This window comes from Bufo gargarizans, chromosome 8, assembly GCF_014858855.1.
Source record: "Bufo gargarizans isolate SCDJY-AF-19 chromosome 8, ASM1485885v1, whole genome shotgun sequence".
Classification (NCBI taxonomy): domain Eukaryota; kingdom Metazoa; phylum Chordata; class Amphibia; order Anura; family Bufonidae; genus Bufo; species Bufo gargarizans.
In genome coordinates this window covers 66615875-66643758 of record NC_058087.1, presented here as the reverse complement: position 1 = coordinate 66643758, position 27884 = coordinate 66615875, and the positions used below count along the sequence as shown (strand labels likewise).

General features: G+C 43.1%; 1 protein-coding gene across 2 annotated transcripts in view; it reads left to right on the top strand.

Moving 5' to 3' along the window:
- The window catches only part of UNC80 (unc-80 homolog, NALCN channel complex subunit), a 195549-nt gene extending 168090 nt beyond the window's left edge, over positions 1 to 27459 (top strand). The window contains exons 62-65 of one of the 2 annotated variants that reach the window (XM_044304892.1): positions 635 to 716; positions 11642 to 11774; positions 17830 to 18026; positions 25883 to 27459. In XM_044304892.1, coding sequence (XP_044160827.1) covers positions 635 to 716; positions 11642 to 11774; positions 17830 to 18026; positions 25883 to 26149 — 679 coding nt within the window. In that variant the 3' untranslated portion in view covers positions 26150 to 27459. Of the gene's footprint in view, positions 1 to 634; positions 717 to 11611; positions 11775 to 17829; positions 18027 to 25882 lie in introns of both variants that reach the window. The other variant, XM_044304891.1, reaches the window with a different exon arrangement.
- The last annotated feature ends 425 nt before the right edge of the window (positions 27460 to 27884 follow it).

Here is a 27884-nt window from a genome sequence, read left to right as displayed (position 1 = left end):
TGCACTCGCTTGCGCAAAATTTTGCGACTTTTTGCATGTGTACACCACGCACTCCAGTTTTGTAATATGGGTGGAAAAGTTGGTGTGGTGAGCTATGTTAATGAGTTGCACTCCAGATTTATCATTGAGACTTCTTTAAGGAGCAGGGTGGAGTAGGAAAATTGGAGGAGCTTCTCTAGACAGAAGTGTTAGGTTTAAGGACAAGCCAAATTTGATAAATGTGGCACCAAGTACTCCAACACAGACTGAAGCAAAACTGACTTCAAATATTCTCCTAATGATAAATTCCCTCCTATGTGTGTTCAGAATGAGCTGGGGAAAAATATATCACGTTCACCTACAGACTCTGATTTACCTTCACTGGTGGTGATAGTGGAACGAGAGCATCCTTGAAGTTTTTGTATAACATTGATAGATTTTATTTGCTGTAGTAGTAGCTGATAGTTGAGTATAGTACATAGGCATGGCATTAGTAGCTTCCTCTTTGGATATCTGACACAACTGTTATGCTTATTGAATATCACTTGTAGTATTCACTCAATCAAGGTACCATTTTGTCTTAGTTGTCAACATCCACCATACTTCCTTCCCATGTGTGCCCATTCCATATGTTAATGCTGTTAACACTCAACAGGGTAGCCAGTGTGCAGAGTGAACCAGGTCATCAGAACCTTCTCCTTCAACCACCATTGGGAAGGAAGAGAGGTCTGAGGCAGGTAAGTGCTACATGACACAGAGGATGATGTCATCCATGAAGAGTTAACTTGATGGTCTTCATTTCAATGGTAAATGGAGCATTTGCTTAAAACTGTACAAAAGTCCTAATGAAAAGTTCAGTCTGACATGTCTGATTTTCTCCTTTAACTTCTATGTTCTTGCATCATTCCATTTCTTATCTGTCTAGATGTATTTCATATTCATCTTGCATTTCATCTGCTTACCTCTGTCATTTGTTCCTTCAGTCCATCAGTAAATCTCCAGCTATGTGATAAGAATAATGTAGTGTTTGATGTCAGCTATTATACTGTACCTCCGTTACTGATGACTATACAACACCTTCAGCTTTCCCTCTGCTTATGCTCTGTACATACTGCATGTGCTATGCTATTTGAGGGGTGTTTATTAAAGGCAATGTCAAGGAAATAGGTGGTTCTGCCATGAACAATCAGAATCTGGCTTAGGCAACATCTCAGACAACATCTAATGACATGAGCTGTGCCATCCATTTCCTTGCCGCTGCTTTCGTAAATATCCTATTTTCTTGGAAATAGTATGTTGACGGGATTCTATTTTATGTAGTAAAATGAAGGTTAAAATATTTGTTCTCACTCGTGTTCTCATGTAAGAGCAGCAGTTTTTGCTCCAGAGCTGCACTTTCTACAGTAACTGGTGACAGGAAGTGAACATCATAGTCAGCCATATTGCAGCTCTAAGGAATGGTCATTTGGCACAAAGTTATAGAAGATCCATAGAAGTATGCAGACAATGTCTTGTTTCCTACCGTCTTCCATCTTCTTGCACACATACAGTATAGTCTCAGCTATAAGAGATATCAGTAATATATTTTACTATGCTGTGACAGTGGCACATTGACCATTAGTATCTCCATTACTCTCAAGTAGACTTCTCCCATGAATGGCATGTCAGGGTGTGCTCCACCTTCCGCAATGCCATTTTTAGAATTAGAAAGGAGCATGTGGTCATTGCATGGATGAAGGAGAAGTAACTGAGACTTCAAGGGGTTGTTTTATCTTAAATATTGGTGGCATATCGCTGGCATAACGTTTTGCCATAAAAAACTGTATTGCAGCCAGAGGTCTGCACCCTCTGATTGCATTGCTCTAGCCCCAGTATCGCTGTGCGTTCCACTTTGGAACGCAACAACAGCTTGCCTGCTGGGAGCGTACCACAGCGAATCCACTTCCTTCCGACTGCCACCTGATGCGCTCCAAGCTGGAACGCACCGCTCAAGTTTGCTGTCTGGGGGAGTGGCCACGATCCTTTGAATGTAGGATGCGTTCCAGCCTGGAGCGCACAACACCGGCTTCCTGCAAGGAAGCGATACTGGGGCTAGCGCAATGCAATCAGAGGGTGCAGACCTCTGGCTGCAATACAGTTTTTTATGGCAAAACGTTATGCCACTACTAAATACTAAAAACATAGCCACTAAATCCCTGCAATACAATAAATTCCAGTTAGATTGCCCCACCAACTCACTTCCTGTTCCGGCCCTGGAGGTCATGTGACCAGGAAGTTACTGCCCACAATGAGACGCCACATGGAACCAACCAAACGAATGATATGCATCCTCCCTATTTAACCGTGAGTCCTTTCAGTGTTATGTTATGCTTTTATTTATTTGTGCTCTTGATAAAGGGGACTTAGTTGTAATCCCCGAAACGCGTCGAGCTTTCTTGAAATAAAATAAGCATCCTTGGTTGAAGCCCTCGAATTTTCTTCCATCACGAGGACGGGGTGTGTATCCATCTTACAGGCGACCTCGGCGAGGGAGGTAAGGAGGACAGGTGTCTTAAGTTTATCCTGTCCATCCTCCTCCCTGGTGAAGTAAGTCCCTTGACTTAACTTATTTTTTATTATTATACCACTACTATTATAGCATACCTTTCTATACTACCTTGACATAATATCAATTGAGCAGTTGCAGATAACCCGTATATTATACTATACACATATATTTCTCTACTGCCATTCTTGTAATACCGGTCACATGTAACTGGCGCCCCACTATACTGTTATATGTTTTTCTGCATATGGTACACTATCAGTGTTCCTGTGCTGTGTTTCTTTTTAAGTGGGTAGCTGCCTCATACTGTGGCCAATCCATTACAAGCTGATAATCTGACACCAATTCCGAGTTCTCCTCTGGCGCTTTATCCCTCCTATTCTCCTTTCCCTGTCCCATTTCCCTCTTCCATACATCCACTCCAAAAATGTTCTCTTTTATCTTCTATTCAGTTTTATAGGGTTCTGAAAATAGCAGAGCAGGTACACAGATATTTTTGGAAGCCCCATATAAATAAATGCCCACCATGCAAGTGCTGCCACCGCTTCATTCGCTTCTATGGGATTGGCAGAGATAGCCAAGCCAGCCGGTTATTTTCAGCAGTCCCACAGAAATGAATGGAGGGCGGCAACGCGTGCGCAGCTGCTCACAACTCACTTCGGGATCCCGTTCTGGAGATAGCTGTGGGACTCAGAGGTGGGATACACACCTGTCTAACACAGGTGGCATATCTTGGCATATGCCACCAATGTCTAAGATGAGACAACCCCTATGAGTAAGCGGTACTAATAACATATGCTCTGTTGTCATTGCTTGCTTTTAACTATATAAGGCCTCATGCACACGACCGTTGTTGTGTCCCGTGTCTGTTGTTCCGTGATTTTCTGCGGACCCATTGACTTTCAATGGGTCCGTGGAAAACTCGGCTAATGCACCGTTTGTCATCCGCGTCCGTGATCCGTGTTTCCAGTCCGTGAAAAAAAAAATGACCTGTCCTATTTTTTTCACGGACAACGGTTCGCGGACCCATTCAAGTCAATGGGTCCTTGAAAAAACACGGATGCACACAAGATTGTCATCCACGTCCGTTTTTTTCCTATCATTTGCATGGCAAACTAAACTTAGATTTTTTTTTACTTTCCTTCATGTTTGGAGATCCTCCAAAAATAAAGGAAGACACACGGAAACAATAACGGACACGGATCACGGAACAACGGAACCCCTTTTTGCGGACCGCAAAAAAATACTGTCGTGTGCATGAGGCCTAAGTAGTACAATAAATAAGAATACTGCAAAGCATTGCAGTCTCTTATCTCACTAACATACCTTGTATTACTTACATATACCATTATAATAATATATTACATATACATGGCCTTATTAGAGGAGTAGACGCTCCAGGGGAATTTGAGATAGGATGTGGTTGGACAGCACAGGGCACTTAATGCATGCACAATATTTTTGGCTACTATCATGACTATAAATGTGAAGTTATCTTTAGGAGTTAATTGTCCAGGACTAATAAACTGACTGGAGATAGCTGCACATCTGCAAAAGGTACCTGCAAAGGGCGAGTGAAAGAGAACTGTCTCACAAGTGCCCACTTTTGGAAGTGGCTCCCTATGAGTCAAAGTCTGACTTTTTAACAAGACTTGGAACATGACAAGGGAAAAAGCCAAGCCAAATGTCCATTTTCCCATAGAGGATTGCCACTAGGTCTTCATACACAGCTGATCTTCCTAAGGAGAGTCAATACCCCCCAAGTTGCAAATCACTAATACAGTACTGGGTGCAAGATAAAAAGCCTAACAATGCAACACACCATCATGGCATCTCTTTACATAACAATATATGAAATGCGTGTTATGTTGAGTTTCAGAGCCAGACACAACTGATATATGTGTAGTGCACTATAGTGCACAGGTGCGGCTGATGGCGCCAGACATAAAAACTGAACATGCAGCGTTTTTCTATCCAGCACCACTTTACATCCAGCATCACAAATAATGCAACGGATGTATCAAACAATCACATCTCCCTATATGAAATAATAAAAATTATCACAATGGCTCTACCAACCCAAATCTATAGTATAGAAGCACTCTCCACGACACAAAAATGAGAATAATTTTAGAATAAATGATTTAAGCATGATTACGAATTGGATGATTCTGTGCAACATCAGATAATTGAGTTCCCTCCAAACTATATATCTCATCATTTTTGCTATTGGATCCCCTTATATACAATAGGTGACCTTACCTAAACAAACACGGGAAGAACACTGGTTCAAATCTGACCATCCAAACATTGCCCTGAGAAAGATTTGAACAAGGATCCCCGTGCTGCAGGGTAACAGTGCTAACTACTACCTGATAGCTATGAATCCACTGTATTCATGAAGTGAGAGTTCCTCCATCTCCTCTAACCCCATCAGCAGTAATAGGCTGCATGTATACAGGCATATAAATGGCAGTCCATCAATCACTGGCGAGCGGGGTGGGGAAAGTCAGGGGAGCTTAAAGCCCAATGGCAGATCCACTTTAAAGGGGTTCTCCAGGAATTAAAAAATGAAAATACTTAAATATTATTTTATAATAAATATATTGACAAATACATTTCATTACTTAGAATGGCTTGTTTTGTCTAGGGAGCAATCATTATTATCCTATTAGTACACACAAAACCTGTCCTAATCACACAGCCGGACAAATTACTTCCCCACAATGAGCCATAGTGCTGCCTCATCCTCCTCTCTGCTTGTCAGGAATCATGATCCTGATTACAGGTGAATCCCTGTGACAATGGAGATGATGAGGGCACATGAGAGGAAGGTGGGGTGTGGGTAATGAGCAGCAGCACTTGTTTACAGTCTCCATTACCACAGCCTGTCCTGTCTGTCCTCTCTGTACTTCATGTCTCCTCATGAACTAAATTCCCCAGAGATTCAGCTAAAGTTCTTATCATCTGTATTCAGGATCATAATCCCTGACAAGCAGAGCAGAGAGGAGGAGATGGCAGCTCTTTACCTCAGTGTTGTGAAGTAACTTGTCCTGCTGTGTGATTAGGACAGGTTTTGTGTGTACTAATAGGACGGCGGCCATTTTGTTTCTCCTAATGATTGCCCCCTAGACAAAACAAGCCATTATACAGTATATATTGAGAATATATTTATAATAAAGTAATATTTAAGTATTTTAATTTTCTTAATTGCAGGAGAACCCCTTTAAGCTTCACCTATTGTCCTTGGCCATGTCCTAGTTAGGGCATCCTCTATTTACCTACCCTGTTCCTGCCCATTTCATGCTACCCCTCACATGTCCTCATCCATGCTGGTTTCCTCCCTGCAAGTCCCAAGATTGGTAAAACTTTGGGAACTATGCTGCACTACACATGACCCAGACTACTGCTGCGCTGGTGTGTAAAGATGGAAATAGCCATAGGAGGGGTTATTTTTCTGTGCCCCCCATTCATGCAATTAGTAAATAATGATTGCCTTTTCATTTTTGAAGTAATATTATCTTTGAAAAGCTTTCTAAAGATATCTTCACATTCATACAGAACAAACTGAAAATGAAAGAATTTCTTGTATCATTCACAAAAAAAGATAAAAAGAACAATTTGGATTTTCTTCACAACCTCATAAAAGTGACCAAACTGCATAGAATATATCAATTACAGTATCTGGATCTGTAACTTTAAAGTTTGACCAGATCCTCCTTGGCTTTTTATTGTAAAATGCTTGCAGTGCAATCACTTGATTGTCCTTGCACTGTTTATTTGGTACTAGGAAGTCACATAAATGAGTAATGCTATACATTTAAAGGGGTTGTCCCATAAAAAAAAAATCCAATTTTTTTAAAAATCGCACCTGGATCTTAATACTTTTGTAATTGCATGTCATTAAAAATTTTGTATAGCCGCTGACTTATTCAATAAAATATATTACTATAGCGCCACCTGCTGTTTGTTCTTTTCCTTATTTCTTTTTTGACCTCACCAACAATGCTGGGGTGGTCGCACATGCTTAGTTCCATCCTTTAACTGCCACCAGCCATATCTACTGTTGGAAGCACCGACAGTAATAGGAAAAAGAGCTGCAGCAGAAAGGACACACTCCCTGAGCTGCCAGCCTAGAAATAAATCTAGCAGAGCAATTGGAGCCATGAATGGGGAGATCTCTGGATCCATGTGAAGTACAGGGCTGGTTCTAGCTTTGTTTGAAAGAGACTGTCATGTACTATATGATGTCTGATTTTTATATTTTACATTCATCATGGGACAACCCCTTTACCAGGCGTGAATGATACAAAGTAATATTTTCTAACCCTTTGTGGTATAGCGTGTCTTCTCTGGTGTCCTTAGCTGTTGCATGTTTTATCTTCTAACATTATGTGGAGTTATACACAGCCATAGGTTGCAATGTCACAATTCCAGTTAATTCTCCTATAAATTACGTATAAATCTGTTGTATTGACTGATTTATCATGATTTTATTTTACAGCTTTATCTTGTACTGTATCTGCTCTTTCCTAAATGAATCCAGAACAAAAGTTCTGGGCTTGGATTTATTAAAATTCACACAGGACCTTTAGTAGATGTCCTCTTAGATGCTTCAATTATCCTAATAAAGCTTTATTTTTTTTTGCTCTTCCCTTTAGGATCCACTTCTAAATTCTGGGATAAATTTAGGGGACAGTCTCACACAGAAATTTCTATGACTGTCCTATTCACATGACTGGGGCTTGCAGTAATTCATGAGTTTGCTGCTATTCAGATGAATGGAACTTTTTTCAGTCTTAGAAATTTCTGCAATAAATCTGCCTCGTGTTAAATACTTACTAAGCAAATGCACCTGAATTCTGTCCATGGGCCATTTTGTGTTTTAGATGCCTGTCCAACTACTTCTGCAGTTTTTAAAAATGCTGATAAAATTGGCATGATTAAAAGCCATTTTACACAGTCCAAACATTGGGCAGGTTGTCGCTAACTAGTGTTCGTATGATCACTGGTTACAGATAATCTGCTGGTGTAAAGGTGCCACTGAAACGCTTGTTCATCAGGTAATTGAATTTTTTCAAGCAGATCATGCTGTCAAATAATGATTCTGTATGGAGATGAGCGATGGCATTAGTGATCGCTCCTCCCTATACAGTGGAGGAGATTTACATGCAGCGGTCTCCTTCACTGATGAGCAGATGATTGTCGGGAAGGATCGCTTCCTTCAAGACAACTGTCTGCTCAATTGAGCATTGTAAAGGGGCCTTAAGTCATAAAGTAGGCCAAATGTTCATTAGCGTATTGAAGAGACCGAGCGAGTTTCACCAAATTTATGATGCCATATGCACTATTTTGATAAACTGGCCCCAGTTTGCACCATTTTTGCCTACTCTTAAAGCCTTCATCTACAATACTGATAAATCTCGCCCAATGCATGCAAAAACTGCAGCAAAACTGGCTTAGTAAAGAAGTGGATGTGTTACTCATAGCAGCCAATCAGGACCCACGTATTAGTTTTCAATTTATTTAAAAAAATTAAAGCTGTACTCTGATTGGCTGCTATGGGCTCTGAGTTGTTTTAGATACATGAAGGACTTTTATATGTTTTATTTAAGACCGGATATTAAAACTTTATTCTAGTGCATGCTATCATCAGACAACTTATTTCGATTTTCGGTCTCTACAGGTGAAACTCGAAAAATTTAAATATCCTGCAAAGTTCATTTATTTCAGTAATGCAACTTAAAGGGATTCTGTCATCAGGATTTCACTTACTGAGCTGTTAACATGATCACATCAGTCTTTACGATTTATATTACAATATACTAGTATAACTGCCCTGTGTCTTGTAGTTTGTCTATAAAATCGCTTTTATTAATATGCAAATTACCTAAATAAGGAGCCCAAGGGGCTGTCCCTCTGTCCGTTGGAGCCCAGCCGCACCCCTTCTCCTTGAGCCCAGCACCGCCCCACTGCTAATTTATTCACTCCTCATCGCCGACCTCATATGCCTGCTGCGCTGTAATCTCGCGCATGCGCCGTGGAAAGACCAGTTAGCGCATGCGCAATGTGTTCTGTAAGGCCGATGCCAGGACACCGCGCTGGTGCTGACAGGTCTATCCACAGCGCATGCGCGAGATAACGGCGCATCGGGCATATGAGGTTGGCGATGAGGAGTGAATAAATTAGCAGTGGGGCGGTGCTAGGCTCAAGGAGAAGGGGTGCGGCTGGGCTCCAACGGACAGAGGGACAGCCCCTTGGGCTCCTTATTTAGGTAATTTGCATATTAATAAAAGCAATTTTATAGACAAATTACAAGACACAGGGCAGTTATACTAGTATATTGTAATATAAATCGTGAAGACTGATGTGGTCATGTTAACAGCTCAGTAAGTGAAATCCTGGTGACAGAATCCCTTTAAAAGGTGAAACTAACATATGAGATACACGCAAAGCGAGATATTGTAAGCCTTTATTTGTTATAATTTGGATGATTATGGCTTACAGCTTATGAAATCCCAAAGTTACAATTTTGAGGCCCCCTTTGCTCAGGGGGATATGGATTATTAGCTGACTAGAGTGTGACACTTTGATCCTAGAATATTGAACCTTTTCACAAAATTCACATTTTAAGCTGCATTAATGCAATTCCTTTTAATTTGCATTACTGAAATAAATGGACTTTTGCACGATATTCTCATTTTTCGAGTTTCACCTGTATAGTGCACTCAGGGGCGTAACTATACGGGAAGCAGGGGAAGAGGCTGCTTTGGGGCCCTGACCCAAAAGGGGCCCATCCAGGAGGAGGAGGACTAAAAGATTTTGTCAGGGCCCCATCAACAGTATTACACAATAAAATGATATACAGTGACAGTATAGACAATGTAGGAAACTGATGGAACAGCTGCCGGGCCTGGTCTGAGAGAGCGATCTTTACTAGCCACAGGAATGGGGGCGGCCTGAAAGGAAGAGGTTAGCATAAAAATTACTGGGGGAGGGGGGCCGCAATAAAAAATCTGCTGTGGGGCCCAGTCATTTCTAGCTACGCCACTGAGTGCACTATTATAGTTCCTTGGATATTTGCTGTTTCTTGACTAGTTACATAAGAGCTCCACCCAAAAATGTTTTGCAAACCATGATAGATCTAAAGCTGGCTATGCCCGTTAGATTAATGTCAGCCAAACCCACTTTTTTTGGTGGGATCAGCTGATATCTAAAGTGTATGGCGGAGGGAAGGATTGAGCAGTTGGATTTTATCATGCTCTACTGTATGGCAGCAGCTTAATTCCCTCTCCCTATTGAGAAGACATGCATGTTCCTTCGAGCCATGCGTGGCTATGTATGGGGGAGTAGGTAGGAATAGCTGTCATTCAACAGTTATCTAAAGTATGTGACCAGTCTGATGGTTCATGCATCTGTAATCTTAAAGACCATTGGCACCTTTGGGGGCATTCTTTCACTGAAAGGGGTTGGACACCTTTTGTTTTTTGTTTCTAATGCAAACACCCAAAAGGAAGGCATACTTACCTGATCCCCATCTCTAAATCTGGGGTCCTTTACTCCCTGCAACCTTTGGGTTGCCCCGCTGTCAACATCTACTTTGATGCTTCAGAAGCCAATTTGACATGACTCAAGGGGAGAAGGTCACTGCTGCAGCCAACAGCGATGGAGGGCAGGTAAGTATGCTTCCATTTTCAGGTCTGCCCAGGGAGCTGGTTTGCCAAAAAAAAACAAAAAGGTGGCCAACCCCTTTAAATGCACATATTTCTTTTCACTGAATAGCAGTTTTGCAATTGTTTCCCCCCCCCCCCGCCCCCCCCAAAGTTTGCAGACAGTTCTGCAGCATCTGTGTGTCAGTGCATAGCAAGCTGCAGAATGCCATTCACAGTTAAATCAATTAGCTCGTCTGACAGCCTGGTCTTTAGACACTTGTGTTCTGAACGATTCTCAGCTGATTTATGAGCAAATCAAAGGTGAACTCTAGGACTGAAAAGATTACTCAAATTAATCGTTTAACTCCACACAAAAAAATCCTCAATGCAAATCTTTTGCATCAATGATTTGTTTGTGCCATGTGATCATGGAGTGTGAGTGAAGAGTTTGCTATTACTCACGCTCCGTGGTCACCCGCCTGCCTGCACAGCACTCCACTGAATCCTGACATACACACATCGTCAGGACATTTTGGTTCATTGGCGACGTGGCTGGGCACTGGTGGCTAGGAGGGGGAGTGGAGGAACTGATGGCAGTGGGGGCAGCTGGTGGCACTCGGGGGAGCTGGTGGCATCGGAGGAGGAAGTGGTGGCATTGGAAGGGGAGCTGATAGCACTGGAAGGGGAAGCAACTGATGACATGGGGAAGCTGGTGGCATGGGGAAAGGAGCTGGTGGCATTGGAGGGGGAACTGGTGGCACTGCTGGAAGAAATAATTGCATTGGAGGGGGAACTGATGGCATTGGAGGGGAAACTGGGGTTGGATCAACTGATGGCACTGGGGGGAGCTAATGGCACTGGGGAGGAACTTATGGCGCAAGGGAGGGGAAGGGAGCGGGAGCTGATTGCACTGGGGGGGACACTGATGGCAAGGGGGTTGATGAGTTTTTATAGAAAACATTCTTTTAATTATTTTTTTTCTTATTAGAGTACTCGATTAATCGTTGGATTAATCGGTAGAATACTTGATTACTAAAATAATCGATAGCTGCAGCCCTACTGAACTCATAAGTCAGCTTGGAAAGTCGTATAGTAAAGGAGAGGGAGGGACTGGAGACCAAGAAGCCAGTCTGATAGATTTGCTAGTGAACAGCATTCTGCGGTTAGCCATGTAAAAAGATAACCCCCCCACCCCACCCCCACCCAAAGGTGTGCATAGCCAGCTAAACAAAGATCTGGCTGCAAAAATCAGTTTGCTGTAGTTTTTATATATTTCTACTCAAGTCTGAGGTCCATATCAACCTAGGAAAAAAACACAGATATGCAAGGAGCTTATGATCATTGGCAGAGTTCTCTGAACCACCTATGCCCAATGGCACTTATGAACTGGACTTTTCCTGAGTGTTAATATCTCCCCTGTATTATGGCGTAACAGGGGGCTTTCTCTCCTTCTCACCTGGTTCAGCTACGAAGGCCTTTACTTTCACGCCAGAAAACTCAAACTGAACCAAGGAGTCGTCATGGGGCAAGACTGTCAACAACTCGCAGAAGTATACAGCCCCGTGCCAAGCAAATACGTGAAGAAGATCAAAAAACAGGTAACACTGGGCAGATTTAGTAACCCTGTCTAACACACAGTATAAATGTAGACTAGACAGTCTGACTGCACCAGATTTATCATAGTGGCTGATGCTGGATGATAAAAATGGGCATCTAGACTGTTTAGTCTAGTTTTGTCTAACCATACAAATTGTTGGTTGACTTACCTTGCAACATAATTTTGCCTTTCCTGTGATGTCGCGCCCCCTTGCGTGTAAAGCACAGTGGATTATTCTTTTTGGCTTACTTGCTTCATAAATATGTTGAGAATGAGTTGTGCCAAACTGCATGATTTACGCCTAAATGTAGGCTCTGTCACAACAGTAATTGTGGGCCAGTCATGTTAATGTATTCAGCTTTTTATGGTGAGCCGAATTAGAGTCATAATTAGGGTGAGACAAGATATTTTGGTGCAGTATGTAAGTGAGCAAACTGTGCACCCCTCCCTGACTTTGTATCAGTCCAAGCCTATCCTTGTCTAAACCAGGAGCGCTCAACATTTTTAGGTCCAAGGGCCATATTGTCAGGTTGTGTTACTTCAAAGAGCGGAAATAAAACATGCACCTATCTCCAGAATGGGAAACCCTGAAGCGAGAGGAGAGCAGTCGTAAATGAGTGGTCACCCTCCATTCATTTGCATGGGAGTTCCCAAATTGGCGAGCAAGTGTGCATGTGTGCTCTTCTTCACTTTCCAGGTCCCATTCTGGAGATACGGGTCGGGTACGAGTGGTGGGTCCCACACCTATCTGACATTGGGGGCATATGCTAGCTATATGCCACCAATATCTAAGATGAGACAACCCCTTTAATACTAGGGACACTGCTGGCCCTGGTAATAATAGGGGACACTCTTCTAGCAAAGGGGTGTCTTGCTATAAAACACATTTTAACCTCTGCCATATTGACCATACTATGTCCTGCCTGAGATCAGGGTTTTCCTTCACTACAGGAAAGCATTCATTGCTTAAATGGTTTTTGTAAGGTTTTTATACTGATGACCTATTCTATGATGGGTGGTGGTCTGACACCCTGGACCCCTGTGGATCAGCTGTTTTAAGAAGGCAGCGGAGCTCCTGTGAGGAAGTGCTATCAAAATACAGACCTATTTAATCATAGCAGACCTATAATTTTAAAAAAATACAGTAGTTAGAATTTTTTTTGTTTTCCACTTCATGCACTAAGTCTAGGGCTGTAAAAAGACACAATGTGACCTGAAAGTTGGGATAAAATATAACAAGGTGAGTTGGCATCATGGTCTTCGTCTGACTGGCTTTTCACTATGGAACCCCAGCCTAAAAGCTAGTTACTACGGGGAAATTTATCAAAGACCAGTGTTTTATGCTGCTCCTTGATATCCCTGCTTTACAAAATGCCTGCACCTCATCATAAACTAAACGCGTCCTCTGGCAGTCTGCACACCTAAAATAAAATGTACAACAGCTTTGCCTATGAGCTATAGAAAATTTGTGTAAAAGCTGATAAGTGTTGCAGGGACAAAGGCCTCATTATAACTTAGATGCATACTCCGGCAGTCTATGCGCCTAAACAAAAATCTACGACAGCTAAGAGCTGACGTAGATTTCTGGCGTCATTTGTACCAGGAAACTGATGTAAATGAAGATAAATTTGTCTCGGCTGTTCAGGTCACACCCCTGTCCTTGCCATGGCCCTTTTTGGGAAATGTGCTGAGGGTGGCATAAAAAGGGGCACTTGCAACAGTTTTTTTTGTCGCAAACACACAGCTTGGCACAATAAATCTCCCTCATTGGGTTTGAAAATTGTTTACAAAAATTTATAAAGCCCTATTATTACCAAAAATATGCAAATACAATAATAAATTGTTAGTCTGTCAGGGAAAAAAAAAGTTTATCACATTCCCGTATTAAGTACCGTAAACGTAAAAATGGAAAAGTAGTTGTTAAAAAAAAATACCTATGATGTGTATCATCACCATGACCAGTGGGTCATCAAGGAGGCTGTGTATTATCCCACCACACTGTCTACAACCCCATGAAACAGCTTATTTATCTGTGTGATCTTTTGTGTCTCTGTTCACCATGATGGGGGCTACTAAAGGCAATGCGAGCTGTATGCAGTTCACAGCCACAGGTTGTGAGCCCATGTTCTAAACTAAATTACACAGTCACAGACAGGTGTATTCTATCACTACATAAACATCAATGTAACAAATAATCCTGCAATACAGAGAACATATTGTATTCATACTCTTGTATGAATGTCATACACTTACCCTTTCTTCTCCATCTAGCCAGCCCTCCATGATGACTTCTCCTGTCAACTGACAGACCATAAGATTAATCAAACCCAAAACCACATCCCTATATAATTCGGAGTCCAGACCAGGCCACTAAATTAATTAAGCTTTAGACCAGACCCCTAAAAGTTAATTAGGCCAAAGACCTCAAATTTAAATCAACCCCCTAATCAGACCCCCTAAAATAATTAAAATCCCAGATCAGATGCCCTAAATTAATCGGACACCAGATCACACCACCTAAATTAATCCGACCCCAGACCAGACCTGGAATTTCATTGTGAAGGGAACTGCAGCAATGCTCCAAATCAGTCCTAAATGAGTGCAGAAGCCCTTTCATTCTCTCTCTCATGGCATAACCATATGTCATCACTTTATAAGGTGGAAATATCCCTATTCATACTTCAGACTGCTGAATTAACCAGGCCCCTAAATTAATAAATTAACTGGACACCAGATCCCAAAATGTTATCAGACCCCAGAAAAAATAAATAAAAAATGCTATGACCCAAGACCAGATAACTCACCACTTCCCCTTCAACCTTCAGGTGCCCACGTACCTAAATCCTAATATCTTCAGGCTTCTGACACCAGTCACCATCAGGATATTGTTTGCGCCACCACACATTATGTCCTGATTCTAGTGAGCGTCAGGACCCAGTGTGGCATGCCTGCACCAGAAGAGGACTGGCAAGTAAGGAATGTTGATGCCAGCTTTGCCCACTGGTCTTTCTCTACCAGTAAGCATTTATCTAGTCAGTAGTTGATGAGTGCTTTCATTAGACTATGGATAGAGACACTCATTGGGTAGCGCTGAAAGAAATCATTTTTTATTCTTTTTCTTTTTATAATTTATCAGAAAAAGACAAATTTAAAGATTTTGTACATTACAAATATCCAATCATCCTTCTCAACCAACCCACACCACACCATCCATCCCATTTGGAGCCCAGAGAAAAAAAGTGGGGAAATTTTTTTACATTGTCTCAAAGAAGTGTTGTGCGTAAGTTTCTGAAAAATAAAAACATGTGAGGAGATTCAGCTACCCCTTCCATTTGGTTAGAGATCTGGTATATCCACCCTGAATCGTACAAATCGATTATTAAAACGGCACAATTTATTAAACTAGATTTTTCGAGTTTTGCAACTTAGGGGAGTCTTTTGAGAACAATTTTTAAATGGGCAAGAAACTAAAGCTCTAAATCTCAAAAGCTCAAGAATTAGCCTATTTTCCAAGCAAGGGACTTCCAAATAATCTATATATAAATGTAATCTTTTCCACCAAATTCACAATGAACATGGTTTTTAACCAGTATCAATGAAATTTTGGACAACGTCCAATTAAATGTACAAAGTCTGTATCCAGTATCCCACACACAGGACTAGCAGAGGTCTTTCTTCCCATATGGTATCAAAAATATAGCTAATTTATCATAAATTGGGTAAACCTATGAGCATAATTCAGTTAAACGTTTTAACATCCCTATATACAGATAACCTTTGACATGGTGCCTGGTTATTTATCTCCTCTTTCCAATTTTAGGGAATTAAAAGTCCCTGAACCATTACACAAATTGGTCTAAATAGTTTAGAAACTACCCATTTTAGGTAATTTCTAGTAAGGAGTGTCTCAGCAATACACAATATTCCAACTTTAAATCTACCTTTATCCCGTGGCCACACTAAGATTGTTTAAGTTGTACATAATGACAAAAAGTCATGTGATAAGATTCCAAACTCCTGTTTTAAGGCTTTAAAAGATTTAATATCGCCATTTATAAACCTTTATACCTTTTACCTCCAAAATTGTAACCTTCCATTAGCGTGGAAAACTATTATTATTCCAAAATGGAGTAAATCATAAAAAAATATGAACCTCAATTTCTTTCTAACATAGCAACCTAGGCTCAGTGGGATAACTAGTGCAAAGTGCAAACTTTGGATCGCCTCCCCCCCCCCCCCCCTACCATTTTTACAAAGGGGTGGCAGATTTTATTTACACTAAGCCCAATGCATGGCTACACTCACCCAGTCCTAACTAATAAAATCTGGTTCTACCTCATCCAGGGTGTCGCTGGCATTGGCGTGATGTCCACTGGATCTAAAACAAGGTCCCTGTGGGGAGAAAAAAGAATAATCACATAAGGAAGGGATGGTGACTGCCCCAGTGAAATTACCAGCAGGGGGCGCTGTGCTGGCCTGTAAGACTGAGCCATGCCAATGTATAGCAGGGTAATCTAGGGCATTTCCCCTAAGTGCTCCCACACAGTACTAATGCCCAAATTGTGGACCCTCACAGTAATTAAGCCCACCTTGTGGTCCCTTCAAAAATAGTTATGTCCTCCTTGTGGCCCCTCACAGCAGTTATGCCCACCTTTGTTCCTGTCACAGTAGTTATGCCTACTTTTGTGCCCCCTCACTGTAGATATGCCCATATATGTGCCTCCCTCACAGTAGTTATGCCCAGATATGTGCCTCCCTCACAGTAGTTATGTCAGATTATGTGCCCTTCACAGTAGTTATGCCAGATTATGTGCCCCTCACAGTAGATATGCCCAAATATGTGCCCCCTCACAGTGGTTATGCCAGATCATGGGCCCCTCACAGTAGCTATGCTAGATATGTGCACCTCACAGTAGATATGCCCAGATATGTGCCCCCTCACATTAGTTATGGCCAGAAATGTGCCCCCTCACTGTAGTTATGGCCAGATAGGTGCTCCCTCACTGTAGTTATGGCCAGATAGATGCCCCCTTACTGTAGTTATGCCAGATATGTGCCCCCTCATAGTAGTTATGCCAGATGTGTGCCCCTCACTGTAGTTATGGCCAGATAGGTGCCCCTCACAGTAGTTATGGCCAGATATGTGCCCCCTCACTGTAGTTATGTCAAATATGTGCCCCCTCATAGTAGTTATGCCAGATATGTGCCCCCTCACAGTAGATGTTGCCCGCGGTCTGCAGCTTTATAATAAAAAAAGAAAACACATACTTACCTTTTTGTCTGATGACGCGCTCCCACACTCACATCGCCCTGCTGGCTGTGCTGGAGGCCGATTCCCGGGCCTTCAGCACTTCTTCCACAGCCAGCAGCGCGATGAGCGGCCAGCAGGTGGAACGCTCAGAAGAACAGTGAAACGGGAAGCGGAGAGCGCTCCCTGCTTCACTCTGGAGACGAGAGCCCGGCAGTGCCGGGTGAGTGAGTGAGTACGTTGTCCTGCTATTTCATCAAAACCCTGCTTATAGATGTCTCGAGATAGAACTGTAGAGCCAGAACAATTAGATATTTTATCTGATGCTAGAAAGACAACTCACTGACAATCTTGGCACTTCTTGATAACTTCTGCTTCTGCTTTCTCCTTCCTTTTTACAAAGGCTGATGATCAGGAAAGAACAATGTTTCTTCCTGATCATTGCCCTGTGTGTATAAGACCGCTTGTTTGTTGGGTGATCACATTATTATACGGCATTAAAGTTGCTTATAATGTTGTTAGGTGAAAATGTCTAGAACCAACATGGCTTGTCAAGTTGGGTGCAAAAGACAGGTCTGCATAAAGCCCATCAAACACTCTTTGGGATGAAATGGCATGTCAACTTTGAGCTAGGCTAGGGAACTGCCAACATTAATATACATTAATACACAATACAGAAGATATCTTGAGGATACACGTTTGATTGGCCAGGTAGTGTACATCTGAGGTTAAAATACACTATGTGTCAAAATTAAAATGTATTTTCTATGACTCATCATAGTTCACTTCTACTCTTTTTTCCCTGCAGTGGATCAGAAAAGATCAGTAACCTTTACTGAAAACCAGCCTCAGCCTTCTACATCTCATGCTGAGGTTCCTCCATTACCCTCACGTTCTGGCTGTAGTCCTGCTCCATCTGTCAAACAAGCATCTTCAGAAAGTCCTGTTCTGAGAGCCTCTCCATCGATCACTGTGGCTGATCTCCACAGCCAGACTGACAGTCAGGTAACACCACAAGCAGGTTAGAGCATGTGTATCTCACCTCCTTCTAATGATCCATGTGCTAGAAAGGCCTGCCAGGTGTTGTAAACTGGGAAATTAGATCCAGGGGCGATTTATGTGGATTTTTTTTGCATATTAGGCTGGAGCTACTTAGCAATCTTGGACAAGACGGGTGTTGTTCGAACAAGGATCGCTGTGTAGCAGTGAAACCACAGAAATTAATGGCTTTGCAGTGCGACTTGCAAATTTGACGCAACCGTGATTCCAGCAGGGTTGGATTTTTTGTGATTTTAGGGCTGCATCAAACTTGTGAGTTGTGGTAAGACCCCATTTATTTCCATGGCTGCACTTCTACACAGCAATCTTTGGTCGCATGACAACTGTCGTGTCCAAGATGGCTGTGTAGCCCCGGCCTTAAAAAAACACTGAATTGTCATAGCAATTAATATCAGATAACAGACAATATACTATCAGTAACTCAATAGAGAATAAAAAAAAACTACTAGTCTTCTGTTAGTTGGTTCTTCTTCAGGTGCTTCTACACACAGCAGTTGGTACCAGAAATGTTATTGTATGGAGATGTTGAAGGGGTATTCCATTACTAAAAAATGACTTATCTGCTGGAAGGTGATAACTACTAGATCGGTGAAGGTCCAAACACTGGGATCCTTGCTGATCTCCAGCATGGATAACTCCTATCCCCCGTCTGAAGGGAATATCAGTCAAACATACATGTGACCATTCCAGGTCTATGAGAGACCCGAAAAAAGCCAAGCAGAGGTCTTAGCTATCAGTCCCAGAGACGTTGAATGAAGTGAAACAGCGATTGGGGGGTTCCAGTGGTTGTACTCCTACCAATCCACCAGCTATCAGCGAATCAGTAGAGAGGTGATTACCAGACCACTAACTGCCTTTACATCTGTGGATGCCTGGTAAACCACAACCAACAGAAGCCACTATTCCACAGCAGCACCAATATAAAAGTAGAGAGATGCCTAGAGATCGTACAGAGCATATATCCTATTGCTACAACTAGCACTAAGGAAAATAAATTGAACTTGAACTCTTGAAGTTTCAGAGTTATTGAAAATCCCCTAGATTTCTGGGAGATTTTGGGAGTGATCAATCAGCCCTATCAAGCAGTATGTCACGTGATAATAGGGTTGATCCTGCCGATGGGTCCTCTTTAAATAAATAGGAAGGCAGTCCAAAATAAATCATAATCCCGGCTCAGCCTTGTCTTTCAGATATTTTGGGTTCCGGATGATTAGATTTTATGGATTACCTGATTACAGAAATTTCACCACAATAAGAAAAATATAAGTATCTTTAGATGGAATTATTCAACTAGCCTGCGGAGGAATGAAGACTGGTTTATGTATACTTTATGTATACTCATAAACACGTTCCACAAATATCAACATTGATACGCCCTAATCAGCCTATACAATGAAGTTGACCCACAGACGGGACACTTTTTTTGAATTTTTGTGTAGCAGCTATGAATGAATTAGATAGCACTGATATATTTTCTCAGAACTGATCTTTGCGCAGGAATGTCTGTGCAGCTGGCCTGGACTGTAAAGCATGTAGAAAAATAGGAAGGCTGGCTTAGAGGGCAGGCTGGCAGCGAATGAAATCCCAGAATGGTGCCCTGTTCCAGTGTTACACCCCATGATATTGCTCAGATACACCTCAATACATCCCAGCTCTCCCAGAAAAATATTGAACTCTCATTTGCCATAAATATAGGCCCTTAATAATGTATGGGATCTACCTCCCCCGGCAATCTAAGGCAGGCCTCTCTTCCACCAGGTATCATTTGACATGTACATGGAAACTATACAGTGACTCTTGTGACTTGATATCACTGCGCATAACAAAAAAATAGGTGTGTGTTTTGAACATGAACATTTATTTTTATGTTAACACTGAATACTACTTAGGGTGGGTTCAGATGACGTGATTTATGGCTTTGTTTGATGCACACGGTAGAAGAAAAAAAGGATACAAAAACGCAGCACACCACGTTCTTGTATTCTGCATAGTCTGTTTACGTTTATTCTTGTATGGGAAACAGATGCCACTGTATGGTATCAGTCTGAGGCATCCGTTTAATGTACACCCTTACAGATAGGGGTGAACTGGCCATAGACCACACAGGGAAATTTCCCGGCTGGGTATATGATGATCTGATGCTCTCAGCATTAATTAATGTAATAGCATCAGGTACATACCACAAGTGTCCTCCTGATCTCAGCTGTATCACCATCCGGCGATACAACTGAATACTGTGGTGAGGGTGGCGGTATTTTGTGTGGCGCTACAGTATTGGTGGACCCACCTACTTCTTTGTCCCTGACACTCTGCACCCCTGCCAGTCAGCTGATGGAAGAGAAGGCCATGCTTCGTGCAACCATAGCATTCTCTTCATTGTTACCTGCTTGCCATTGAAATTCCAGCGGTGAGCAGTGTAATTACAAGCAGGTGTAATTATATACACTATGACACAGTGAGGGGTTGTGTCTGGCAAGGCAAGTTTTTCTTCCCAGCATGTGCAGCTGGGCTGGTTTCCAGCCAGGTGAGGTCAAATACCGAACCGGAGTTTAAGTGCTGGTCTGGGTTTTGGCAGCACCTGGCTGTCCTTAAATAGGCAGCTGGGCTCAGAAGAGATGTCTCTGTTTTTGGGATCTTAAGCTTTATGTTGTGCTGGAGGGCTGAGAGCCGCACGCTGGAGAAACAGGCCCCCTAAAGCCTTCTGTGGACCACTGGAGGCTGAACTAACTGGGAACCTGAGACCGAAGGGTCAGCGGTAGGGGTGACTGCCACTTTGGTGGAAGAGGGGGAGCAACCCCGCTAAGTGTGATGGTGGGAGACGTGGAGCACTTGCCACTGGGCCCTGAATTGGCAGACCTCAATGTCTCCGGAGATATTTTGGTACCGCCCAACGTCAGGACCCAACCCTATCCCGCGCCTTGGAAAATGTGTTAATAGTAGATAGTGAACCATAACAACCTGGGGCAGAGTCAGTGTTTCCCCGTTTTGTGGTTCATCAGGATATGTTGTATCGAGTAAACCAACTACGGGGTGAACCTATTGAACAGTTGGTGGTCCCCAAGGCTTATCGCAAGCTTGTGTTAGATCTAGCCAACTAATACGTTCTCGGGGGTCACCTTGGGCTGCAGAAAACTCAGGATCGTATTCTACAGCGGTTTTACTGGCCCAGCATATTCAAAAGAAGTGGAAGAGTTTTGTAAATCTTGCCCGACCTGCCAGATAACTAGCCCCCAGCTACATTTCCGTAGTCCCCTAGTACCTCTCCCGATTATCGAAGTACCGTTTGACCAAATAGCTATGGACCTCATAGGCCCAGTACCGAAGTCCGCCAGAGGGCATCAACACATCTTAGTCATGCTAGACTACGCCACTCGGTACCCGGAGCCGGTGCCACTGCGACATACCATGGCCAAAGGAGTTAATGGAGATGTTTTCCCGAGTAGGACTACCTAAAGAGGTTCTGACCGACCAAGGGACACCTTTTATGTCCAAGGTGATGAGAGAACTCTGTAAGTGTCTGCACATAAAACAACCACGGACGTCCGTTTACCATCCGCAAATGGACAGTCTGGTAGAACGGTTTAACCAAACATTAAAAAATATGTTGAAAAAGGTAGTGTCTTAAGATGGGAAGGACTGGGACCTCCTTCTGCCGTATCTCATGTTTGAAGTGCGAGAGGTACCCCAGGCCTCTACTGGGTTCTCACCCTTCGAACTGCTATATGGCAGACACCCTAGCGGTCTCTTGGACATGGCCAAAGAGGCGTGGGAACAACAACCCACTCCACATAAAAGTGTCATTGAGTACGTTACCCAGATGCAAGATTGGATAGAGACAGTGTTGCCTCTTGTTAGGGAACATATGGAGGTAGCTCAGCGAGCCCAGAGTCGGGTCTATAATCGGCAGGCTCTGGTCCGGATCTTTAACCCGGGTGATTGGGTTTTGGTTCTGGTGCCGACTGTGGATACTAAGTTCCTGGCTAGGTCGCAGGGGCTCTATGAGGTACTCGAGAAAATTGGAGATGTAAACTACAAGGTACACCAGCCAAGGCGGCGAAAGCCCGAGCAGGTTTACAATGTGAATTTACTCAAACCGTGGAAAGATAGGGAAACCTGTACAGAAGACAGCCCGCGGCCAGGTTTTCAAGGAGAAGAAGTACCAGCCCCTCAGTCTGATGCAAAAGAGGCGGCTGCCACAGTAAAAATTGCTGACAACCTCTCCTCTTAACAGACTCAGGAGGCCAGGGAGTTCATTAGCCGGAACACTGATGTGTTCTCAGACCTCCCAGTACACACTTCCATAATCCAGCATGACATTTTCACTGAGCCACAGGCAAAAGTCCATTAAAACCATACCGGGTACCCGAGGCTCGGCGACAAGCCATATCGGAGGAGGTGCAGCTAATGTTGCAGCTAGACTTCATTTAGGAGTCAAAAGTGAGTGGGCAAGTCCTATAGTATTGTCACTACTAGACATCTGAGAAGCTCTGACAGACGTTCTTTAGAACCTCCTGCTTGAGGTTCCTTTTGTTTTGCTTTCGTTTTCTCATCTCGTTAGCCTCTCTCAGCTGTCATGTAGTTGCACTGATTGCATCCCTTTAAATCCCTTCCCATACTGCATCACTTTGCGGTTTATACAACTTCCTGGAGTGTGTGCATGCTGGATGCTACTACTGAGTCTTCTACAGATAAGTTTTGTTCATTCATTTGTGTTTTCCTGTTTGCTGGATCCCAGGTGACCCTGACTCCCTCCGTATCAAGTGTAGGGAGCCGGTGGTCGTGTCCCCTCACTATTATAGGGTGTTCAGGTGTTATACAGTCGAGGAACGAGGATATGTGATCATCTACCATTGAGATTTTTGCATAGGCTGAGCAGTTAGGGAGAGAGCCAGGTTTGTTGCAGGGCTCTCCCTTTGGTTCCTTAGTTTTGGATCCAGTCAGTCGGATCTTCATTTTGTGTCTTCTAGTTTTCTGTACACCTTCCGTGACAAGTATTGATACCCAAGCTGGACGGGACGTTGCGGTTTCATAACGACTTTCGAAAACTTAACGAAGTTTACAAATCCGATGCGTATCCCATGCCCCGGGTGGATGAGCTCATCGAGAGGTTAGGACAAGCCCGGTATTTTTCTGTTTTGGACCTCACGAAAGGGTACTGGCAGGTGCCCTTAATGAAGGCTGCCAAAGAGAAAACTGCCTTCATCACGCCTGAGGGGCTGTATCTATATAAGGTCTTACCGTTTGGTCTGCATGGCACCCCTGCCACTTTTCAGTGACTAATGGACATCGTCGTTACGCTTCGGCTTACCTGGATGATATTGTCATCCACAGTACCGACTGGGAAAGTCACCTACCCAAAGTGCAGGCTGTAGTGGACTCCCTTCGGAAAGCTGGCCTAACCGCTAACCCAAGAAAATGTGCGATAGGGTTAGAAGAGACTAACTACCTGGGGTATTTCATTGGACGCCAAGTAAACAAAATAAAGGGTATACGGAATTGGCCCCGACCTGTCACTGCTAGGCATGCATGCAGTACTTTTCGTCTGGCCGCCTCTCGGCGTGCCCTGCCGTGCTGCCGCTGGAACTCCGCGCCCGCCCCCATTATAATCAATGGGGACAGAGCGAGAGTCCGGGGCACAAGTGAACTAGCGGCAGAACGGATCCAACAGGCTGTTCACCCGCCGGAACAGCCTGTCGGAGTCCTCTGCCGCTAGTGTGAAACTAGCCTTAAATGAACTTCCCATTGTGTGTAAATTAACACCAAGTCTGAAAGGTTACGTGCTGTTTTGTGCAATTGCCTCAAGTGTGAATAAACACTGATGTTTTGAGTTAAGAACTTGTATTTTGCCTCTGTACTGCGCCCGCTTACCCTATTTACTAGAGCAAAACCCCACAACACTTAGAAACGAGCCGTCCCATAGAAGTGAATGGGACGGCTTGTAGTTACACCTGCTCACCGCTGCAATGTTGACGGAGAGCAGGTAAACAATGAAGGGAAGGCTGCGCTCACACGAAGCATGATCTTGATGACCTATCCTGAGGATAAAATCCAAGAAAACTCCTTTAAGCCCAAGCTGGCAAAGCTATGATAAGCACCACATTAAAGCTACTACATGTTCTAATCTTATGCTTAAAAAATGAATATATATAAATTATATATACCGACCTGAATTGTCCATATATCTATTTAATTCCTGCCGCGGCCCCACACCGCACCCTACATTGCGTGTTTAGAGCATCTTCCTAAAGGAGAGATGGGGGTCCTGTTGGCCCGATCTGATGGAGCGGCAGGTTGGGCATGCACCCTGTCGCTCCTCTTTCTCCATATGGTACCACCAGAAATAGCCAAGCACTGTACTTTGTTATCTCTGACAGTCCCATATAGAATGAATGTAGTGGCAGGGCATGTTTGACCTGCTACTCCATCAGATAGGGGGAACCAGACCCTGTTCTCAGGATCGGTGGAGGTCCCAGTGGTCAGACCCCCACGATCAATTAGTTATTCCCAATCTTGTGGATAGGGGATCACTTCTAAACTTGGCACAAGCCCTTTTAACTATGTTATCACTATAGAAAGTACCACTTATGTCCACCCAATTTTCAAGATCCAGGCTGTGTGCAGAATTAATGGCAAATAGTTCTATTCTTGGGTCTTGGACATTTTTTTAGACAGAAATTTGCTATTGTAGCAGCTAAAGGCTTGTTCACATGTGCGACAGAGGCTCAGTTCGGGGTATCTATAGCAGATTCTATCAAAAACAGCAGAGATAAAACTCTTGTATGTAGGACATTTTTCTCCGCTAATAAAGAGGACTCCTAAATTCAAAATGAATGGACCCCAATACAGCCAATGCGATCTGTTTGGCTCTGTTCGGGTCAGTTATGTGCCGAGTCTGGCACTTCCACTATAATGGAGCAGAATAATAGAAATCAAAAGTGGTGGTGTGAACTGACCCTAAGCCTGCTTGGGTATATCATCTTAGTCTGGACGAGTGAAATAAGCCACTGTCAGAGAACTCTACCATTGATATTTGTGCTAGGCCAGGATGAGCATTTCCAAAAGCTCCTTCCTATGGGTAATATAGGGCACTCAGTATGACAATCCCTGGTTGTCATCATGGGAGGATCACTTCACGGTAGGTATGTTCTGTGAATCCCACATACTATATGCCTCCAAAAAGCTAAAAAAAAGTTGCAATATGGTGTGCGCCAAAATCTGCAACTTTTTTTTACGCTACAATAGTGATTTAAACATCATGATAAAAGCCCCTCATTGTGTAGTGGACCGAGCTAGTTACTGCAGAATTGAAGTGAATGGGAGCAGTAAGCAGCTCAGTCCACTATATAAGGAGTTGTGTCTCTGGAGCTACTCCTGAACAGCTGATCGGTGAGGGTGTGGGGGAAGTCGGATCCCCGCCGATCTGATATTGATGACCTATCCAAGGGATGGGTCATCAACTGGTAAATCCTGAAGAACCTTATTTTCTATCCAAATAGAGTGGCTTGTTCTAAGCCAATATTGTTTTATTTTGAATTTTATTTATTTTTTGCCTAGAGTTTTTTTTGTCTTATACGGTTAACATGCCATGATAGAACATTGCATTCATGTATGTTATACTCCCTGCCAGCCCATGTAATAACTCCCAAATGTCAAACACCAATGAAATATTTGCCAATTTAGCTATTTCTCTGCATTGTACAGCTTTTATCAAGAAGCCTTCAGAATAGATTCTATATATCTTATTATATAATGTAAAAAATGAATCTGTATCCTGATTGCTAAACAGTTTTCTCTTATTACAGAGAAGACCCCACTTCCTGAGGAGGGAAGACTCCGAGTCCAGTCGGGGAGCAGCAGTCCCTCTTCTCCACAGCTCCCCGTCCTCCCATCTCTCTGATCCTGAAGACTTTGGTAGTCTGGAAACTAGCAGCTTGCTTCAATACACAGACACCATTCTCCACATCACTGAGGACAATGGGATGGAGAACCCTCTTGTGTCAGGACATTTTCATTTCAGTCAGATTGAACTTGGGGAGACGGACATTGATTTGGATGAATCTCATGTTTAGCCTTGAGATTTTGCCAGCTACATTCTTCTCTGTTGACTATGGTGTGCTTTGTTTTCTTACTCATGCCTATAGACAAAGTGCAAAGCACTTTCTGGCCCTCCCTTGTAATCCTGTTGTGTTTGCTTAGGAGGGTGACCGTGAATATGCTGCTTATCTGATTTGCTGCTTTGTTTTTGGGTGAACATAGTTAAATATGCTGCCTCACGTAGGACCAAAGAATGCAAATGAAATCCCAACCGTAGCCAACCCTACCTGTATGTCATTTACCTGTGACCCATCAATACCAGAGCACACACCAGACCGAGCGTATGTGATTCCACGTCAGTGCTGCTTTACACAGTGATTGAGAGGCCTTACATGCAACTAGAACATTTCTTAGTTATCGATACCATATCAATGCTTTGCAATGTTTCTTTCTATTGTATTAATGTTATAGAAATTACATTTTTACAGAAGGGAAATACAATGTAACATATTCACGGAGGTGGTAACGGAGCGAAGGAAATTTTATCATAGTCTTAAAAAGTAACTTTTTATGCAGATGCTTCAGATATTCAGTGTTTCCTGCCATATTTTACACTGTAATGCATTTAGCATTTTGAGGGTTGATTCCCTGAATCCATAAGACATATACATGGCCTTATCTATAAACATTGGGTTGGTTGTAGAGATATCAATCCCAGATGAGCCTCAGCACTTTAGGAGTCATAACTGGGCTGATGGTTCACCCAGCCTGCCCTGAATATATTTTATAATGCATATAGATTCTATAGAATTTGAAATCATGTGGTGATTTTATAGTGGAGTCCAGGGCATCTCAGCTAGTTTTCTTGAAGGGGTAGGTTCACATGGGACGGATACGCTGTGGATCTGCCCCTGTAAATTTGCGTGCAGCAAATTCTCCTTATTTTACAGTACAGCAATGTGGATGAAATTTTAAGAAATGTTATCGACACACTGCAGAAAAGATCCCCGATGCAAATTGACCTGCATGGCAAACTTTAAATCTACCTGACCTTTAAGCACAATCCTCAGCAAAGTCTGCAGCAAATCAGCAGTGGACATTCTGCAGGAGATCTCTAAATGATTTTGCTGCAGATCAGCCATTTTCACCAAATTCACAAATTTTTCTTAAAATACTACGGAACTTCTGCATACAAATCCTCAGCGCCAAATATTTAGCGTAGTCATCCCATATGGACAAAATCTTAAAATTGGCAAGTCTTAAAGGATAACTGTCGTATATTTTTTGGGGGAGTATTGGATTGTGGTGATTAATATCTCCTTGGTGGCCCTATTTCAACTTTTCACTGTGTATTCAATTACCTCTTAATTCCACATTTTCTTCCCTGTACTGCCTACTTTTACCTGTGCTTAGGCATGGTCCATCTATCTGTTGAAGGACGGAGCATGCAGCGTGCAGGCTGCGTGCAAGGTCAGATTACTGACAGCCAGGGACTGTAAGTAAATGATTAAAGCCAGGTCCTCCCCAGCAGTTGACAATAGCGCCTGGGCTGTGTGCACTTCTCCCTGTCCCTGCGCTTGGCAGACGCTCCCTCACTCAGCAGAGCTGGAGAATGCAGAGCTGTAGCAGCGCAGACCAGGGAAGGGAGATCTGCCGTCTGCTCAGTGTATAAATGAAAGCAACATGTGGTAAGAGGACCCCTTTGTGCTGCAGGAGATTAACCCTTTAGGGGGGGAGGACTCTGGTTACTGACACTTTTGGGGGGCTATT